At 42.7% G+C, this 22385-nt stretch overlaps 1 protein-coding gene across 1 annotated transcript in view; it reads left to right on the top strand.

Moving 5' to 3' along the window:
• cdk17 (cyclin-dependent kinase 17) overlaps positions 1-22385 on the top strand; it is a 53536-nt gene that overhangs the window by 10308 nt on the left and 20843 nt on the right. The window contains exons 2-3 of the mRNA XM_039791217.1: positions 13765-13909; positions 20282-20446. Coding sequence (XP_039647151.1) covers positions 13783-13909; positions 20282-20446 — 292 coding nt within the window. The 5' untranslated portion in view covers positions 13765-13782. The remainder of the gene's footprint in view (positions 1-13764; positions 13910-20281; positions 20447-22385) is intronic.

Genomic DNA, 22385 nt, shown 5'->3' with positions numbered 1-22385 from the left:
GCAAAATGTCGCAATGTTAACAAGTTCCTCTTTGAGTGAGCTCAGAAGTTTTGATTGAACTTTTTCCTTTCAGCTTCTCTACTGTAGTAGTTCATTAGGAACAGTGTGTGTGTGTCTGTGTGTGTGTGTGTTTAAGCTCCTACAGTTCCCCATCTCTCTCCACTGGAATGTGCCATCTCCAGCTGTGTGTTTGGATTCACCAACCAAACATTCAGACAGGAAAACACACATTCTTTTACTGTGTGTGTGTGTGTGTGTGTGTGTGTGTGTGTGTGTGTGTGTGTGTGTGTGTGTGTGTGTGTGTGTGTGTGTGACCGGAAGCTTCTCGTTAACCCTCGTTAATCTGGTGTGGATGTAATGAGACAGACGAGCGTTATGTAATAGACAGAGTGGGTGTTGATTTCACAAACACAATGGGGGTGAGATGGTTAACAGCAGGTGGTTAATGTTTTCCTAACAAAATCATTTTACTGCCATACAAAGATTGTCTATTTGTTCTTCTGAGGGCTATATCTACATCCCAACATTAAATGCATTCACATACTTCATTGAGCTTAGGAATGACTGTGTATTTATGCCTTACTGTAAGACCGCACAATCCAATTAGACCCAACACAAGTGAATTTTGAAGCCGCAGTCGGCAATTGTGTATGCCAGCGAGACGTAACAGCACATTTTGCAGCTGTGCACGCAGTTAGTGAATGCAAATCACTTAATACAGTCAAACGCTAGAATGAGTTTTACAGGGCAACATAACCATCATTCATGTTCAATAAAACCGCCTCTCATATGTAGCAGACAGTGCCACATAAGCAGCACTTTCACTACACAAACAACAACTGCATTTAAATGCAAACGGGAGCAGTATGATATCACAACAGCAACTCCTTCTGCAGATAGCTAACAGTCATGTGATAGCATCCTTAATAACTGTGTCATAGCTAATCAGAATCTGCCCATACTGCCTATTTTAAAGCATTTGCCATATGGAAAACCACGGCTAATTGGTTGGGAGCAAAATCCTCTCTATTACTTACTTAAACTTAGCTAGTGCAACCAGCGTTCTCTCTCCACGATGTCACTTTTGAGAAAGTTGAAAAATGGCAACTTTTGAAGAAGATTTGGAGCGTGCAACAAGGCAGGCCTGCTTGATTCTTTCGAAGGATGATTGTAAAGATTTACAAAGAATATGTTTACCGCGTTCACTCTCTAACCGGGACATTTTGGGACCGATTGGCGGGGGATTTGCTACGGACAAAATGCACACGTCTATACACTGGTAAGAGCAAATGATGTTTAACCATGTATCCAGCTAATTTAAATAGCTCACGTTACTGTATTGTGTGAACAGTTCACTTCATTTAATATTGTATGTGGCGTTTTTCTTTTGCGGGGTGCAAACGTTCCACGTAAACAAGTTCACAAGAGCCACTGTCTCTGTATCCGGAGCTTAGCGCCGCCCCAAGACGATTGTGATTGGTTTAAAGAAACGTAAACAACCCAGAGCGTTTTTTTTTCTTTTTTTCTTCCTCCTATCCAGGGGCCTGTTGCACAAAAGTAGAATAAAGAAATCCAGGATAAGTGAAAAAGCGCAGCTTGACTTAGTGTGATCCACTCATCGCGGCTCAATCGGTTGCACGTTTGCCGAACCAGGATAAGTAGGTGAAGCTATGTCAAGCCAGGTGTAGATAGCTGGGATAAGTGCACGTTCACGGATTTCTTAAATAGACCACGGTATCGATCACAGATTTACTGATGCAGAAATGGAAAAGACGTGTGCAGCTTCACCCGCTGAGCAGCAGCTTCTAATGGAAATTTACGAGGAGGTGAAACATATAATATGCAAAAAGGGAAATACGGCTGTTATCAAACGAAAGAAAAAGCCCAACAGACAATAGCGGACCGACTGAATACGTATGGATTTAAAAAAAATCTACTTAGTCACTCCACGTTTTAATTGCTTTAATATGCTTGTTTTATGTGTTGGTTTTATTGTTGTATCTGTTTTTAGCGCTAAATGTGCTGGTTTTAGTGTAAAGTGTCTTTGAGTAGCCTGTAAAGCACTATATAGCCTAAATAAAAATAAAATAATTCTTGTTCCTGGGAAATTTATAAGGACTAGGCTTAATTTCAAAGCTTATTCATAATGCGAGAATATGTTTTACACCCATATGCACAAATCTCCATAAGCTATGTCTAATTCAAATATATTTCTACAATTAATGTTCATACAGAACAAACATGACTGGACAAAAACTAGAAAAAGAAGTGACTTCAATACACACTGTAAGCATATCTGTAAAACAATGTAGCCTATTATTATTCATGGTTTTTTTTTCTCACTCCCAAGCTCCAAGATGACAAGTGACAGCCCCAAAATAAAATGATGAAGAAGCTTTGTGGCATTCCAACACATTCTCACTCCCATTTGGTAAAAGGAGGCGTTTGATCAGGTGCCATTGTCGTCGTTTATTGATGCTAAAAGTCCCCTTTTAGAGTTCTCGCTGTGGGGGTGGGAGGATCCCCTGCCTCCCCGCCTCACGCGTAACGGGCGGGGCAATTTCACGGGACAGCAGCGGAGGAAAAGCCCATTTCCTCCGTATCGTCCCACTTTTTACCATTACCATCTCAACAACTGCAGTAGTAGGATTTTAATCAAACTCGTGACAGCAATAGTGACAAGTAATACATGTCAATAAAATGAAGCAGAACACATTCAGAAGACAACGGAATAACTGTTAAACACGTTTATTTCGGATCAGAACGTCAGCTGAATTAACACATCAGACTCCAGGATTAATCTTAGCCTGCCTGTTAGCCTGCTCTGGACCAGGCTAGCTGCAAAGAATAAATCGCCATGGTTACTTGGCTGGGTTTAATTCAACCTGCTTTTGTGCAACCAAGTCAAAGCTAAATTCATCCAGGATAACCTGAATATCCCAGCTTAATCCCTTATCCTGGTTTTGTGCAATACCCCTCAGGAGTGTACGTGTGGTGAAGCCAGACCTATCTACACAGCGCTGTGGAGATAGGTCTGGCGATGGGAGACTAACAACTGATTAAAGAGGATCATTTATCCTGCACGCTGTCTCTGTTTTGTAATTGGAGATGGATGAAGTGTATTGCCTTTGGCATGACCTCAAGCTAACCCCCTCACACAAATGCACCTATATATATATTTATATATAAACAGTCTGTTTGTTTCTTTCGAACCTCACCCTCCCCCTGCTGCAAACACATGACACTGTAGTGTTTGGGACGTGCAGTCAAACCTTGGTCGGTGTGTGTTTGTGTCAGCTGAGTTCCCTGTATGTTTTGTGGCCTGTGGGCTTTGTGCTTTTTCATGAGGCAAGAGAGCGACAGGGTAATGGTGCGCCACGTGCTCTGTTTACATTTGTTAATATGTGTGTGCGTGCGTGCGTGCGTGTGTATTCAGCCGGGAGACATTGCAGCCTTCATACCTAAAAATAAATACCATCTTCCACCCAGCTCGCCCTCCCTCTCCTCAATCTTTATCTTCATTCTTTCCATCTCTCCCATTAAACCCCAAGATCTTGTGTTCTTCTCCTTGTTGTTTTCTCCTCTGCTTCTGCATCATGTTTATGTTTACGTCTGTCCTTGGTGGATTATTTAGTACTCTTTTTGATACGTTAGATGATACACAGGTACGAGACAACCAGCACACAAAGTGGGATATTATTTGCCAGAGATGGGAATGATTCCATGTTACCAATATAGCCAAATTTAACAATTGTACGTGAGAAACTGTCTGGTCATTGCTCTAGCGAAAACAGGAAATGGTTTCTTCCACTTAAAATGTTTCTTTTTGTTTCTACACTATCCGTTTTCTGCCGCTTATCTGAATCTGGGTCTGAGTTGTGGTGGCAGCAGGTTAAGCAACTTAGCCCCTCGACCTTTCCTCCAGCTTTTCATGGGGGATCCAAGGCGCCCCAGGTGGGGGATATATATAATCCCTTCTCCTGCTCTCGGTCTACCCTCAGGCATTCTCACAGTTGGACATGCTTGGAAAAGTTCCACAGGGAGGTGTCTTGGGGCACCCTAATTACATTCCCAAACAGTCTTAGACGGTTTGGTTTAAGGCGAAGGAGCAGCGGTTCTACTCCAAGAGCCTTTTAGGTGTCCCGGGTCTTCCTGAAGATAGGTTTACGGTCGGCGCGGTGTTCCCGCCGTGAGGTCGGCGAGCCATAAAATGATGTCACCACGGCTGTCATTTACAGCACGAAGGCTCCGCAAGTTGTCGTGGCACGTGGTCGTTTTTATTTTGTAACTCGGTGCGCGTTGCGCTGTCAGTTCAACGTGGTCGGCTGGGAAGACTGGCCGAGCAGCTTCGCCTCTACAAACATCTGTATAATCCTTCATGCACAGACCGCAGGGAGTCAAACAGCATATGTGGTCAAAGAGAGACCGCACACTGGGAAAAGAATAAGCATTTTGCTGGAGAGTGTGGAAAAACAAGAGAGATGAGCGAGTCAAAGCTAAAGAATGGAAAAAGTGTTCTTAACAGTGTTACAGGCAGACAGTCATTTCGATTTTGAGAAAAACATTTACGTTAATACTAATATACTAATATAGTCGATAAATGTAACGTGTAATTGAGCATAAACCTCTCCGTACATGCTTGTACGGCGTGCGCAAGTATAACCAAGCCTCGAGGCTGAGCCACCTTGCGAAGAAAACGCTTTTCTCTTGCTTGTCTCATTTGTTAGGCCATTACCAAAACCTATAGGTGAGGGTTGGAACGTGGACCAAGCGATAGCATTGAGAGTAGGGCTGCACCATATTTGGTTTCAATCGTCTACATAGCGACGTGCGCGTGTGCGATAGTCACATCGCAGGACGTGCGATTGCTTGATAGTAAACTTTCACCGTTCTCCATAGACGTGATTGTTACCGGCCGAGCCTTCCCCTTTAAGACAGGTGGCCAGGTGGGCAACGCGTGTATATGACATAACGTTAGTCCGATGCGTTATTATGGAACCCAGGCAACTTCTAGGCAAGACCCGCCCTTCAATAGCAATCACACGCTACTATTGGCCAGGCGTCCATGCTTATGCAAGGTAACGGAACCCGATTTGTTCAGGTCCTATCCCTTGACCAGTCGGCTATCCTAACTTTAACCACTCAAGGTCAATGCCTAACCCTAACCAATCGGGCTGCTTCGTAGGGCGGGACTTGCCTAGAAGTTGCGTCGGATCCATAATAACACTAGTCTGCAGCTCACCCACACGCTTCTCCATGGGTAGTGAAACTACAGTAGTCAGTGTTCTATGTTTGCTGCAAAGACAAAATAAATGAAACGTTATCACGATGTCTCCCGGCCATTTTTCACCGCAGAGTTGCCAGAAAGCTGCTAGCAGCCAGGCTTAAGCTAATATAGTAAGCCTAAAGAAACGAGAGCTTTGCCTTCAGGCTCAGGTCCCTCTTCATCACCTGCGTTACTGCAGATGTCACCTATGGCTGCACGATACGAGGAAAATATGTGATTAAGGTTGTTGAATATCGCGATAACGATATTACTTGCAATAAATAAACCGATATTAAAGTGCACTCAGTTCTGCATTTCTGCTGCTTTCAGTGTTCTGATAAAATACAACAAATTGCTTGTTGAATTTAAAACAAATGAAAGGGAACTGAATATAAAAGGCAAAAGACAAAAGTTACATTTTAAAGTGCAGTTTTCTACTGATACTTTCAACTGACACAGAAAATCACTGAGGGTCTTTCGCGATATGTCGCAGCCTTTCACGCTGTGTTTTTTGCGCCAGTTGAGAAAAAAAAAAAAAACGCCGAAATGCCTCCAACGCAAGACCCTGATAATACCTACACTCTTTCGCTTGGGCCAGCAGCTCACTCCCAACTCAATCAACTGTTTTCCAGAAAGGTACCATGGCCTCAGATTTGTTTTTAAGCCTTGCATGTGACTTGGCTCTAGTGCTGGCAATGTCACAAGGTCACACCAACGATTGGATGGATTGCCATGAAATGTAGCATAGACATTAACGGATCCCTGAAGATGAATCCTAATGAATATAGCGAGCCTTTCACTTTCTATCAGGCGCCATCATGAGGTCAACATTTTCATTAGTCCAGTACTTCGCATATATACTGGCATGCTTACACGGTAACTAAGACGGTAAACATTATACAGTGTGCTAACCATCACCAGAGGAACTAATCTCAGGAACTAAACATCCTATTTGTGCATTTGTTTGCTTTTCCACCGCATCTGAAGGAACCGTGAAGATTAGGCAAATAAGACCCACGGTGGATTAAAAAACCAACAGCATTTAAAATGCGGTTTTCAACCCCCCCCGGGAGAACAATAGCATCCTGTTTTTCCGTATGGTTGCTGTTGCGCGATTCCGATGTTTATTGATGTAGATTAGTTAGTTGCATTGCGAAACGGATTGCAGACCATTTAGAACAGTAGACGTTTTTTGTTTTTTTCCCTCCACTCCCAATAATGCGAGTCGTACAATGGCTGTGTGAAAATGTTAGTATGGAGCTTCGGAGTTAGCAACACACTTGGACACGTGGAGAATTGTTGACCAATGAGACTCAAAAGTTGTCTCACTTCTCTTAAAATCTCTCATGCTGGTGAAACTGTTTTCATTCTTTGCCCTTCTTTTCCTACATCTCTTTATTGCCCAAAGATCATGGTCACTGTTAATTTCCTGTTACTATTGACATTGTAGCCTTTTGTGCTCTTACAGACATAACACAGGGTTATTTCAACTCACCCCTCTGGGTCAGTCATGCTGAAGCTCTTTTTTTCTTTTTCTTTTTTGAGCTTCTCTCAAGCAAAACAAAGGGTCTTTCAGTGGAAAGCGCCCACTGCACCGGGCAGCGGCACTGATGCTCTGTTTGTGTGTGTTCTCATAGCTGCACAAACACATGCTTGTGACTGTACCCGGTAGGGTTCAGCTGAAATGGGTGCTTAAAGGCTGATGAAATAGTTTTGATATGAGGCTGCAGATCATTTGGGTTGATACTTTAGAATTCTTAGGTTTAACTTTTTGCATGTCAAAAAGGACTAAAAAAAGGTTTTGGGTGAAACAAGGACTCTAGACACTTATAGGACATGGAAAATAGAGGACTTACACCACCGGTCAAAAGTTTGGGGTCACTTAGAAATTTCAATTCCACTCCATTACAGACAGAATACCGGCTGAGATCAGTTGCATTGTTTTTTTTAAACCAGGGCAGCAGTTTTCAGGTTACATTCTGTGCTTACATAATTGCAAAAGGGTCCTCGACTGTTGTAGAAGGAAGTGGCTGATCTTTAATGCAATATCTACATTGGCCATTATCATCCAATGTTCCAAAGGCACATTCTGTTTACTAATCTGATATCATTTTAAAAGGCTAACTGAGAAAACATTGGAGAAATGTCCAGAAATGGTTTATTTAAAGGAACACGCAACTTATTGGGACTTTAGCTTATTCACCGTATCCCTTAAATACCCTTCTCATCTCGTGTCGTAACTCTGGCTGGCGCACCCACCGGTAGCCTAGCTTAGCACAGATCCTGGAGGTAACCGGCTCCATCTAGCCTACGGATCCCAGTAAGTGACAAAATAACGCCAACATTTTCCTATTTACATGTTGTGATTTGTATAGTCACAGGGTGTACAAATAACAAGGTCAGATGAGACACCGCCATCTTCTAACCGTATACAAACTGGGAACTATATTCTCAGAAGGCGAAGCACTGCTACTTGGGCTACTTGGGCGGAGTGATTTGCGCAACACCTGAAAAGCTGAAAAAGTTGTTACTCTCTGCTCCTCACCACGGGGCTTCTCAGGTGCTGCGAGCAAATCACTCCGCCCAAGTAGCAGAAGTTGCAGTGCTTCGCCTTTCTGAGAATATAGTTCCCAGTTTATATACGGTTAGAAGATGGGTGCGCCAGCCAGAATTATGACACGCACGGAGATGAGAAGGGTATGTATGGACTCGTCTAACTCTGGGGGATACGGTGAATAAGCTAAAGTCCCAATAAGTCGGTGTGTTCCTTTTCAAGCAGGCTTCACAGTTGTGGTAGTCAAGGACATCAGATGCAGGGATTCCTCCACCCTGTAGGCTTTAGCGAGGTGACAGCCTTTGGGGCTCCTGGTCTTTGATGTCTTTGTTGCGGTGTACATCATGTAGGACAGACAGCGGTGCTTTGATTGTGATGTATACCTTCAGATTGAGGGGAACTCCCTGCCCGTGGGATCTCTATATGATTGCAGTGATGTAAGTGGGCCTGAGGCCGTGCAAACATTACATTCACCTGTGATCCTAAAACCAGACATTTTGTAAATGAGGAAAAATCAAAAGTGAACACCTGCGTGAGTTCAGGTTTCACCTTCTAGCCATTTTTTCTGCAAATGTTTTCATCTAAACTGCTTTGATTAGCGTGTTTGTCATGAACTTTTGGAGTGCATTTTGGCAAGCGAGAAGGCTGTGAATATGGGAGTAATCTGTCAATGAGAGACATTCACAAAGAAAGGAAATAATTGCCAGATTTTGCACACAATCACCAACCTGCAATCATCAAAAACCAGAAAAAAAGAAAATGAGGGCAAGGGCTACCGTCAGAGTACATCTGATCAGACGCCAACACTACAGGGCATTCTGACTCGATAAGCATTTTAGGACGGGACCACAAATAAAACCTAAACATTGATCAATAGATCTGTTTGACCTGTGAGCTAAATTTTTGCTTGGGGCCCTGTTCTGTCCCGGCTTCTTCATGTCCGCTCTTCAAAAGGAGATGGATTATTCTTTCTATTTTAAAGTAGTCGTGAGTCCCGTATGAGCAGGTCTATTTCAAGCAACGGTTTTAACAGCGCTGTCTGTTGTGTCCTTTTGAGAAGTGGCGACTGTTCAGCCTTCCTCTCAACTCTGCCTCTGTTCTTTGTTTCGCTTGATTTCACCGTCTGCTTAAGTTGTTTTTTTTTTTTTTTTATAGAACTAACAAGTATTTATGAGAGTTTTTGAATAAGATGGTGCGAGTTACTTCTGGGTAGTGATATTTAGTGTTTGGGCTTTGGATATTGTGGTCAGAGATATAATAATGTTAGACTATCTCTCAGAGTTGGATTTTCCGAATGATTATTTTCAATACAAAGATGAAGGCAAACTGAATAATTCCTCTTTTTATATGAATAGTATGTATTTAGGGAGCAAACACAGCTAATAATGGGATTCATTTTGAGGAGCGCACACACAGTTGATGCTTGGTCAGATGTTGGGAGCACACTAAAAAAAACACCCCACTACACAATGGAAAAGAAAACCAAAAGTGTATTAAAATGCATCTAAATTTGATCCAGATGTGATGTCAGTGTAACACACTCTTTTGATACTTGATGCGTTTTGATCAATCTCAGTCGTACCCAAGTGATTGTAATCGGCTTGATGACCAGTTTTAGGAACGTGGGTTTGGGGAGCGCTTACTTGACAACTAATTCAATTTTGAAAGCATACATTTAATGAGTAATGACAAAGCAGACATGCACCTTAGGGTCCACTGGATTTGGGGGAACACTCACACGTGATCGGTCAACTAAAACAGGTTAATGATTTTAATTCCCAAATCTGCTATGAACACAAAAACTAGTCACTGAAACCAAACCTAACGTAGAGTTGAGCCACCCCCCTACACTCTCTCTCTCTCTCTCTCACACTCTCTCTCTCTCTCTCTCTCTCTCTCTCTCTCTCTCTCTCTCTCTCTCTCTCTCTCTCTCTCAGCAGCACTGTACATGCCTGCAGATTTCATGGCTCTTAACCAAACACAAAGACTCCATTATGGCTCCGTTCATTGTAATGAACTCACTTTCTCCTCTCCTATTCCTTCCTCCTCCCACTCTTCCTCTTCACTTTCACACTTTCACCCACATCTCTGAGATTGGATGTGAAGCCACATTTTCCATTTCATTACCTCATTCCGATATTGGATTTGTGAAATAAGAGAAGAAAATGTAAAAAAGAAAAGAAAACAGAAGTAGAATGGAAGGAAGGCAGTGACTAGAGGTAGGAAGGTGGGTATCTGTGTAATTATCAGCCCAGTAATTAGGCCTTGTTGCCTGTTGTCTCCCCCCTCGCTTGCCCTTTGAAGTTTCTTCCACCATACTACCCAGAATGCACTTGGGAGGCATATAGGAGGGAGCAGAGGAGGGATGAAGTGGGGGTTGTCGGGAATGTGGGTCAAAAAGTGTGAAAAGGAATTTCTGGAGATGCTGATGATGAAAGAGACGGAATGAGAGTCGGGGGGGATCTCAGTTCTCCTTCTATGTCTCTGTCGACGGCAGATTGCTTGTGCTGCTTTTCATGTTGGATTCCCCCACACACACACTCTTCTCTCTCTCTCTCTCTTCATTCATATGTGCCAGATGCTGTAATCTCAACACACACAGACACATACACACACTCGCACACACATCACATGAGCCTCTTTGTTTTGGTTTGCTGCAGAGATAAAACCCGGCTCTGTTACACTCCTCTGTAAGGGAGACAAAGAGCGCTTATCTCACATACAGTGTGTGTGTGTGTGTGTGTGTGTGTGTGTGTGTGTGTGTGTGTGTGTGTGTGTGTGTGTGTGTGTGTGTGTGTGTGTGTGTGTGTGTGTGTGTGTGTGTGTGTGTGTGTGTGTGTGTGTGTGTGTGTGTGTGTGTGTGTGTGTGTGTGTGTGAGGGAGAGAAAGTGTGTATGTGTTGTCTGAGAGTGTTTCCCCAATGCAGTCATTATATTTCTGCATTGTGATCTTTACGACCTGGATTTTCAGCCTCATTAGCTGGAATGTTATTTCCCCCTTTTCCCCATTTCTAGACTGTCTGATAGCTTTTGTGTGTGTGTGTGTGTGTGTGTGTGTGTGTGTGTGTGTGTGTGTGTGTGTGTGTGTGCGCCGTCATCAGATCAGCATGCCGATAGGGCCAGCATGACACACTTCTTTCCTTTCAAAAGTGGGCTATATATATATATATATATATATATATATATATATAATGGACATAACAGAAATTCCTTCTACTTCTACTCGTCAATGAGATGAAGTACCACTCAATGACTTATAGACGGAAGTGTTTTTTTTTTTTTTTTAAACTGGCGCGAACTGGGACAAATGCTGATGCGTCAGTTTGGAAAGGGGCGGTTCCACAGGATTAGAACAGCTGGTGCAAACTGGTGATACCTTCCAGGTTGTCACAACGGGGAGGACATGCAGAAACTCCACACAGAAGAGCCCAAGCCAACCAGCGGGGTCGATCCCTGTGTGTGAGGCGACCGTACCACTGCAAATATTGTCTTTTGTTATTCCATGCATTCTTCTTCCTTGTCAAAACCTGCCACTTGCATTAGCCGTAACTAGACCACCGGCAGTTCAGAGATTCGGGTGTGTTATGCTGGTAGCATAATGCTGGTAGCATAACGCTGGTAGCATAACACATCCGGGGCCCTATTTTAACGATCTAAGTGCACGGTGTAAAGCGCATGGCGCAGGTGCGTTTAAGGCGAGTCCAAATCCACTTTTGCTAGTTTGACCGCAGAAAATAGGGTCCGTGCGCCGGGCGCATGGTTCAAAAGGGTTGTACTTAGTGTCTTCATTCATTCATAGGTGTGTTTTGGGCATAACATGCAATAAACCAATCGGAGTCTCCTCTCCCATTCCCTTTTAAAAGCGAGGCGCATTTGGACATTGACGCAGTGCTATTATGATGGCGGATTTGCACCGCAATATTTTCATTTGTAATCTTTTGTATGTGTGTGTGTGCTGCTGCGCTTCCCTGTGTGTGTAACAAGCATAGTGCACGCGCTGTGCACGAGCCTAGGCACATTTTACTAATTTGCTGTTAAAATAACAATGAAATGCTGCGTTATTGACTTTAGACCAGGTTTTTGTTGGTCAATGGCGCGATCACTTCCCACTGCCTCAAGATAGCAATACGCCAAGAATTCACCTGAACACACCTCCCTTTAAGACCAGCACGCCCATGGGCGCCAAGATGGGCGCAGGTGCATTTGCTATTTAAACGACGCGGGCGCTGGAAGAGAAATTGCCAACTGTGTCGGTCTTAAACTAGCAAAGACCCTTGCGTTAGGCTTTGCGCTGCGCCGGGTGCAAGATGGGGCCGCCGATGTGTAGCCTCGAGCCACCAGCCGTCAATGTTTAAACTTTCAATTATTCCAAAACACATGTTGTAAATGTTAAGCTCCACAGTTCATTCTTGGCCTTGGAAACAACAGTTGACTCTTAAGATAATTACAGGGTTTTAAATCTGAATCAGATTTATTGCCAAGCAAGTTTGCACTTGCAAAGAATTTGCCTTGGTGTATAAGTTGCATACAGTGAACAATAAACATATTAAAAAGGTAATAAACAATGAAGCAAAGTACTGCTACAGCCAAGAACATGGTCAAATTTGGACCATTTGGTGATGCAAATTTTTTTTTTGCATCACCAGCCCAAATAACTGTTGGTTACTCAGAATTTCCAGCAACCAAAATGGTTGCTAACCCCTGTTAGGGTTCTAGCATACTACAGACTGGTATTCAACTTGATTTGACTGACAGCCGTAGTAACAAAGTCCTTAACCGACAACCTAAAGAACCCTGTTTTAAAACGATAATCCTACAGTGCAGTTAATATTTGTGGAACGAACTCTTTTAATCAATAAATTCCTCTTCCAGTAGCCTGTAGGGTTTAATTAGACCAGCTGCTGCCAGCTGAGAGGATATTCGGGTCATGTCCCTAAACATGCACACACGCAAACCTACAAAGCGTTTGTGTTCTCCCAAAATGCTGTGTGTTGCAGTACACCGAATCCGATAAACAGGTTGTGGTTGTGTGTCGTTGTGCGGTTGCGGTCATACGTCCCAACACTGATGGATGAAGTGTTTCTCGCCACGCAGTGACAAATTGCTGAAGTGTGTGTGTGTGGGGGGGTGCAGACAGGCAGATGGTGTCTCATGAGAATGAGGGGAGCTAACGGCCTTGAGAGAGACTGTAAGCGAGCAAGAGCGAGAGATTGTGACAGCAGGGGTCAGTTTGTTTTGCGCTGAGGGTCGGGCGGGATGGGCGGGGCATTTCTGCTGCTGCTTCCTCACTGCATTTCCTCCACTTACCCAGAGTGCCCGTTCCACACACACACACACACACACACACACACACTTGCATGGGGCGTTAACACAGCAACACAATGAGCAGGGACTGGCTTGAGGCAGATCGAGCAAGGTGTTTCCTGTGACCTGGCTGACTGCTGCGTCATCACAAACACCCGTCTGGAACAACACTCTTTGTGTGTGTGTGTGTGTGTGTATATGTGTGTGTGTGTGTATGTGTCTGCTAACCAATTTGACTCTCTCCTCCTTCAATTAGAGTTCATTAATTTCTCCTTTTGTATAAATGTGTGAATGTGTGTGTAAGTGACAGCAGCTGGATATTCCAGTCTGTGATATTCATCCTTTATTCATGCTTTGTTCATGCTTTATTCATGTGCTGTTCCAGCATTTGCAGAGTGAATGAATATTGGATTAAAAGCAGCTTTATGTTATTCATGAGCTGAGAAATTTTGGATTGTACAGAGGCTTGTGCAATCCCCCCCCCCGCAGTGCACGCACACACACACACACACACACACACACACACACACACACACACACACAAACAACAACACAGTCCTCTGAATGTTGCGTTTGTCTACTTGTGTATAAGTCCATTTCTGCTGAATTAAAGTTGACTGTGTGTTTCTGTGTGTCCCCAGGCCGTGCGCTGCCCTGCTATGGAGAAGATGAAGAGGATTAAGAAGCGCCTGTCGTTAACACTCCGCTCCAGTCAGACCATCGACGAGTCGCTGTCTGAACTGGCCGAGCAGATGACCATCGAGGACGGCGGCACCAAGGACAGTGGTAAAAATTCAACATATTCAGTTTTTGTTTTTCAAAACAAATCTGTAAATGTGTCGGATGAAAAAAATCACCAATAAGACATTAAAGCTGAGGTCGGGCAGTTTTCCGGAAAAGGCAAAAAAGAAAAGAAAATACAGCTCTCCTCTCTCTGTCCCAAACCCCTTCCTTCATACAGTAACCTGTACGAGTATTTCGCCATTCATTTCAATCAGCCCCATTGTGATTGTGATCCTGATGCCATTATGTAGCGGCAATTTTATGAAAATTACCATTCTGTTTTCTTTGCAAACATGTGGGCCTATAAAGCTCTTTGCAATGGCATACTGTGAGTCGAGGTTTTAAATAGCTACATAAACATGAACTAGAATTATCCCCAACCGTGAGCCTTTGGCTACGGTTAGCAGACGGCTAAACTATTAGAAACTTTTTCTCTCCATCTCTGAAATTGTATCCGTCTTTATTGTCAGTCTCGCTTTTAGACTCTCTTTTTGAAAAGTCTGTATTCCTTATTTTTGCGCTACTTTGCAGTGTAGGCAGTTGCTGCCATTGCTGGAACAGCAACTTTTTTTTTTTTTGCAGGATTTTCTGCCATTGAATCAGGGTTGAATCACCATCTGAAGGGATGTGCATGCGCATCTGCATTTGTAGAACAGCCAATAGGAATGCCTTCTATCTGAAATGACCTGTGATTGGCCAAAGTCTCCCGTCACAGGCTAGATTTTCAAAAGCCTGAAAACAGAGCCAAGAGGAGCTGCACAAGTCTAGTTTTATCGCAGACTACTTGAATTACAATATGCTGAAAGACTATTATAGAATTTTTGACCAATGACCCAAAAAAGGAAAACTGCCTACCCTAGCTTTAACCTAGTGAAAGGCAAATCTTAAAAATAGTTTTTACTAGGAGGCTCTGGTGTATAAACATCAGCTCATTTGCATTTTTATCCTATTTTTTTATTCATTGTGTGTAATTGGAAGATTTTCTGTGCTTGTAGCAAGAGGACCTCATTTACTGTTAACTACTGTATACTATTATCTTCTTGCAGCAGAAAACTTTTGAGTGTATGAGAACCTAAAATGTGCTTGACAAATCGGTTTAAATTGATCTTCTCCTTAAAGGTGCCCTGCCACACGTATTTCATTACTTTGTGGTTATGTCTGAAGTTCTACTATGGACTCTGTAACATTTCTTTGTGGACAATATGCCTTGGTTACCTTGTTTCAAGCCATTCTAGCGTGGTATAGAAAGCCTATAGGAAGACTCGGCTCGATTTCTGCCAGTTCTCATTAATATTCAACAAGCTAAGCTGTTTGAATCTGATTGGCTAACAGCTAGCCAATGAGAGCCTGGCTGTCAGAATCCTTTACCCAGCCCAACTGAGCGAGCTAATGAATAGTAATGAGCTCAGGCAGTATGATGTCAGACTGACCAGCTTTTGTAATTGGCCTGATTTCTCTGCTTATTCCTTTTCAGTGGCTAGAGCGGACAGAGGAGGTAGCAGTTCATTTTCACATTCACAACATAACACAAACACATATGGACCTAACATATTTCAAAAAATGCAAGTAAAAACGGTTTTGTATGGCAGGTCACCTTTTTAAAAAAAAAAAAAAAAAAAATGGGGTCAAAAATTCCTAATGGATAAGCTACAGTTCATACTGTAAAAAACATCAGACTGGTTGTAGAGAATCAGTGCCACAAAAAAAACAAAAAAAAAAAAACCCCCGGGGGGGTTTTTCACAAAACCCCCTGCGAAACACACACACACACAAACACACACAAAAACAAAAAAAAAAAAAAAAAAAAAAACAACACACACTTTTCACACACAACACACACACACACACACACATACACATATACATATATATATACACACACATATATATATATATATATATATATATATATATATATATATATATATAGAGCTTTCAGTTTCTTGGTAGCTCTCAGGGGTATTTAAATTATGAAGCGTGGAAGTTGATGAAGAGAGAACGAGTACAGCATGTGTGTCAGTAACGGCTGTAATGGACTTCCAGTGAGTAGCTCTCTATCAACAGAAATAAGAGCACCATAGAAATAAAACTGATAGAAAGGCCATTTCCATTCAAATCAACGTAGCAGAATGGTCAGAGCGGCAGCTGTTATTATGTGTACATGGACCAACCTCCGTACAAACTTCCGTATAAACCGACTTTTTCAATTCAGGGAGGTGAGGTTTTTCCGTAATGGACAAACGAGCAGTGGAGTAGAACTTTACGAGGCAAAGATGAGTCAAATTTAACAACTTAGTGCTTCATCCACACAAAGTACATTGCTATCGCCAGATGAGTGACAACTTTGTTCAGCTCGTCTACTGTGATCTGTGTGGCATGGGGGCATGGCGGAGTTAGCAAGCTAGCTATCAGCCAGTTGTCCGCTGGCTGGCTGGCTTGCTGGTTGCGCTGTGCTTTTATGCTGCATTGGTGACAGGAAACGAGCTGAACATCAGACTGGGTCTAACAGTCCGCTGACCCGCTGCCAGTGGCTCTTATAGTGCGTGTTCGCTGTCAACGTCAAATCCACGCTTCCCATTCATTTCTATGGGAGAAACCATGCAATGCACTCTGGTAGCGTCGCGGGGACCTTGGAGAAGCTGGGCATCAAGCCACCCGCTCCTTGTCAGCATAAAGTTGAATCCAGTCAACTTTATGCAAATGAGGAGCGGGCAGCTCGACTCGCCTACTCTCAAAAGCTGACGAAAATCTTTTAATCTGACCATTGTCTATCTGAAATGAAGACCGATTCAGCAACTACGTAGCCTATTTCTTGCATAAAATTTTTCAGAAACACGTATCCGTGAACTGTTTTCGTAATATAAGAGATTGTATTCCAAACAAGCTGCCATTATGGTCGGTATTGAAACCCTGGAGCAGACAGACCCTTGTGACGCATTCGTCCAATCAGGTGCAGCCATCACAGTTGTAGGAGGGTGTAGCCTGTTTTCTTTGCTTGTCAGTGGTCAGTGAAGAGAACCTGATAACGGCTAGTGGAGATACCACTATTTTTTTTATTTTATTAGTTTATTTGTCAGGGACCATGCACAGTTCAGGCCCTGTACCAGAGTTAGCTATACAGCTAATTTACATCTGTGGTCCCTGGGCAAGGGAGATAAAAGGACATTATAGACAATACAGACAATACTATCAAAACAGGTAAACAACAAACAACATGTGACAAGCATTACATCACATATAAACCAGAATACAAAATATACATTCCATGTTATAAAAAGATCAATGATCACATAGTTGATTTGCCTTCAGCCAAGTTTTTAAGGACATTTTAAAACTGCTGAGACTTACACAATATCTAATGTGAAGTGGAATTAAGTTCCACTTTTCTACTACAGTAAATGAAAAAGCTGATTGACCAAATTTAGTCTTCCTAAATTGAGTGTAACAGTCACCTCTTACACCCTTACATTATCTCTGCAAAATGACACACATTGCTTGAGTGGGGTTGGTGCAAGATCATGGGTCAATTTATACATCAGGCACATGTCTGCAAAACAGAGAAAACTGTCAACGGTTAATAGGTTGTGTTTTTTTTTATAATCGTGCAGTGATGGTAGTTTCTTGTTTTTTTTGTCAAGAACTTTCACACCTTGTTTGTAAAGGGTACATAAGGGTTTTAGTGTAGTCCCACCTGCCTGGGACCAGCTTGTAGAACAGTAAAATAAATGTGAGAAGATCATTGAATGCAAAAACAGTTTAGCTGCGGCTATTGGTAACTGGTGTCTTATATGTCTAAAATTAGCTAAACTAGCTCTGACACAATTGGAGATCATTTTTTTAATTTTTTTAGAATCAATAAACAGACTGGGTACAAAGACTAGTGTACCCAGATACACTAGTCTGCAATCTCCAACAATCTCCATTTTGATTGTACTAAATGACCACAGCAAACAGTTTAATGTCCTTTCATCCATTTTATTTCTAGTAGGAGCTACTTAACCACAGTCAACACACACACACACACACACACACACACACACACACACACACACACACACACACACACACACACACACACACGCGCGCACACAAACAGATAGCAGCTGACAAGGTAATGTATTATGACACACATTGGCAAACACTTTCCCTGACATCTGTTATGGAACTTTCTGCCTGTTTTAGCATGACAGTACAGTTTGTCTTAAATGAGCTCCTGGTGTGATAGACACCGTAAAGTGATTGGCTGCCACTTGTGATTGACAGCTGCCAGATTAAATAGACACGCACGTCCATCTTTACAGAATGCTTCCCATCAGTAGTTTGGCTGTCACTTCGTATCAAGAGAGACTTGCAATAACTTCAAGCAGGAGAGAAGAAACTTTAGCTAGTTCCAGCAGTAATCGAGGTCAAAGGTCAGGCCCTTCCTGTCTTTAAAATAATCATGTGGTTAATTAATAATGGTGCACGCCAAATGAAGAAGAAAATATGAAACCGTAATCTATCTTATCAAGTCCACAGGTCTCCATTCTGATTGGTTAATGTTAATACTACTCACTCAGCCCTTTTTCAAGGAATAGTTCGACATTTTGGGAAACTAGCTTTCTTGCCAAGAGTTTGATGAGAATATCAATACCACTTTCATTCCTGTTTGTTAGATATGTAGCTGCAGCTGGTTAGCTTAGCTTAGCCCAAAGACTGGAATTATTATAATAGATAATAATCAGTTAGTTTTGATTTTGTTACCTTAGCTAAGCTAACCATCTGCTGGCCATAGCTTTATATTTAGCATTCAGACATAAAATTGGTATAGATTTTTCATTGAACTCTCTTAGCAAGAATAAGTGTATTTCTCATAACATCAAACTATTTCTTTACATGCTGTATTTTATCATTCTTTTCTGAAAATCAGTGAAAGGTGTACATGTTTGAGTCTGACTTGGCTAAACACAATTCTGCCATAAGCCCTGCTTTATAAGAATTGTTAAAATGAAGTACTGTTTTATATATGAACCAATAACTCTTAAATTGAAATATGACAAATATTGTATCATTATTTACTGTCGATTGCTGAAAAGGTTTCTATTCCCTGCTCATAAAAGCATACAAATCCTAACTAGCTCTGACATTTTTACTACCTTGTTAATATGATTCATGCGTGCTCAACTTGTAATTCTAAAACGACTGACAAGCACCTGAGGGCAGCATAATGTTAATTTGTGAGGTTGGCAGGTGGGAACACAGCACAGCCTGTGAGCTCAGAGTTGAAAAGGTCAGATGAACTACAGAAAGTTGCCAGGAGCAGAAAGATAAACCCACAAGATGCAAGAGACTTACGGCCTGTCTAATGCAGATCAGAATGGGACTATTTCATATGGCTGGACTCTGACTGCCATTATGCCCACAGGCAGAACACTGGGCCGTAATATCTGCTTACAGGGTTTGTGATTGCTTATTGAGGCCTGTGAGTGAGGCTGATGTTTTGCTTATTGATAAAGTAACAGGCCCTGGCCTGTTATCAGGCTGTTTGTTGGCAGTTTGCAGATTATCTGTATCAGCAATTTATTTGCTTGATAGCCGATAAACTTTCTACTCTGGGTCGCCTACAGCTCTGTGTCTGTCCCTCTGCTTCGGTTTCACTCATCACTGAGTCTGCCTTAATGTCCCGCCCACAGCACTATCTGACTCTCTTTTACTGGGTTTCATGTTGAAAGTTTCTAATTTATTAAATCATTGCTTAAAGCATCTAAATTTTGCATATCGGTTCCAATTATTGGCTCTCGGTTTTATTAACTACTAATAATCGGTATCGGCCTAAGATTATTTTTTGGGGGCATTTTTTTAGGCCTTTATTTTCACAGGACAGATGAAGACATGAAAGGGGAGCGAGAGGGGGGAATGACATGCAGCAAAGGGCCGCGGGTCGGAGTCGAACCCGCGGCAGCTGTGTCGAGGAGTAAACCTCTACATATGGGCGCCCGCTCTACCAACTGAGCAAACCCGGCCACCCTATTCATTTGTCACTTGAGTAGCGCAACAGTTCTCTGCTCATATTGAGTCCATTATTATATTATTATATACTTTTGGAGAATATTTTTGATGTCCAGGTCCATTCATTTGTACATTTCGCCATGATTTAGCCTGACGTTTGGTATTTTTGAAAAAAAACATCGGGACTTGGACTTAAATGTCAAATGAAGTTCTGTAGGTAACAAAGCTTAGCCACACAGCATGCGTTTGAAATGAAGAATGCACTGCAATGGGTTGAAGAAGATGAGAGATGATATTTTTGCTCCCCATGTTGGGGTTATTGGAGAGCCTCTGCTGACGTTCAGAACACCAGGAATGATAACATGTCTGTGCTCTGTTGTGTTTCAGAGCCCTTCATGAGGAACGGCCGCCCCCCCACCTCCCACAGCATGCACTCCTTCCTGCACCAGTACACCGGCTCCTTCAAGAAGCCTCCGCTCCGCCGGCCGCACAGCGTTATCGGCGGCTCCCTGGGTTCCTTCATGGCAATGCCACGCAACGGTAGTCGTCTTGGTGAGAGAGACACGCGCCACACACACTCGCACACGCACACACACATGGAAGGAAATAAGTAGTGGGAGAGCAGATGGCATCCGGGAACAAACAGGAAACGTGTTGAAGTCGTGAGATTTCCATCCGGCCTCTCATTTTCCGAACACCCGCTCCTGGCCAGAGTGACTGGGTGTCTTTCCCGTTAGCAGCTTCTCTCTTCGCAGGGCTGTTTATCACCCGAGTGACAGCTGGTCAAACTTGACGCAGGTTTCCTGCGTGAGCTGATTCATCACACTGGAGGCGTAGCAGTGAGTTTCAGCCCAAAGGGTGATGAGATGATTCAGGGGATAGTATGAAACGGAGGACCAAAGTGTTGTGGGTATCAGAATCTTCCCCTCCTCCTGGACTTTTTTTGAATATTCCGTCAAGCAAGCCTGGCAGGATCTGGAGGGACGGGCACACAGTCACATTTAACGCTTATTAGTTTGTTAAATTGCATCAACTAGCACTTTGAAAAGCAGCACATTTTCGTTCTCCTACTCAGATGAGGACAGGTCGTACGTCCAAGCTAGTTAGTTGCTGGGAATCTTTAACTATGTCTGTCTGTGCGCCACACCTACAGATCCTGTCTCATTGACCAATGTTCTGAGTTAGCTTATCGCATAACTTGGCGTCACAGCTTCTTTACCTACAATTGACAGGTTGTGGTGGGCTCAAGATGGAGCTAAAAGCATTAGTTGATTAACTCATGACATGTGGTTCATATATTCATCATGGTTCCACCCTATAACGTAGGTGATCTCCTGACTTTTCCTCAAGTGCCACCAGATAGTTGAGACTTTTTACTTATTCAGAGAATAATCACACAACATGTACATTATGGATTGGCACAAAATGAAAGTAAATCTTAAATATAAGATTGTAGGGCTGGGTGATAGGGACCAAAAATCATATCTCGGTATTTGAGAGAGAGAGAGAGAGAGAGAGAGAGAGAGAGAGAGAGAGAGAGAGAGAGAGAGAGAGAGAGAGAGAGAGAGAGAGAGAGAGAGAGATGCCTTCACTTTTCTCTTTTTAATACATTTAGTTTTGCTTTAATGATATAACAAAATTCAGCTTGACATCTAGCGTCAAATTAGCAAAATACATTGTTTTGTTTGTTTGATTCATAATTTCTAAATACGTAGAATAAAATGAAACATTTTAGATAAGAAAATTCTATCCATATATCAAGACATTTCTTAATCAGTGACCGTGTTATATATAAGCCTATTCTGTGATTTACTAATTTTATAGGAGGCCTACTTCAGTGTTTACTCTACTTTGAAAATCTCCTTATCAAAGTGAGACACTACATCAGCAGATACTCAGTTTTGGCTCCATCATTATAACTAATAACTTAAACACACTAAGGCACTTAAACTGTATCCACATGTATCAGCTGTTTCTTGGCAAAAGATTGTACAGTCTGAATAAAATGTGGAAGACTCAAAGACACAGTGAAGGTATCACAGTGCCATCCATCCATCGCTCCCCGCCTCGGGGTTGAATTTCCTCCTGGGCGTTCCAGCAGAGAAACTCATTATTGATTTTACAACCTGTATGATCAGATACACTTCACTGTACCAGACAGATGCTACCTTAAACAAACATTTGTTTCACTTCCTGCCCGGCTGTCCCAACGGCCCGCGTGAAAATAGACCTGGCGCAGATCTTTGGTGGAGCGGAGAGCCTCTTCACGCACGCTTCTGGGACGCGCTGCGGCGCAGCTGGTGGAATACCAAGCATTGACTTGAATGGCTGCGATTACTCGGTGGAAAATGGGGGTTAGTAGGGAGAGAAAGTCTCAGCAAGTACAAAATACTCGCAAGAAAGGGAGGGAAGTGAAGGGAGGGTGTGTGGAGATGATCAGGAAAGAAAGGGTGGAGAACCAATCCTTCAGCGTTTCTGGAGGGAGGTAGAA

This window comes from Perca fluviatilis, chromosome 23, assembly GCF_010015445.1.
Source record: "Perca fluviatilis chromosome 23, GENO_Pfluv_1.0, whole genome shotgun sequence".
Lineage (NCBI taxonomy): Eukaryota > Metazoa > Chordata > Actinopteri > Perciformes > Percidae > Perca > Perca fluviatilis.
Note: the sequence above shows the minus strand (reverse complement) of the source record. Positions and strands in the feature narration are given on the sequence as shown.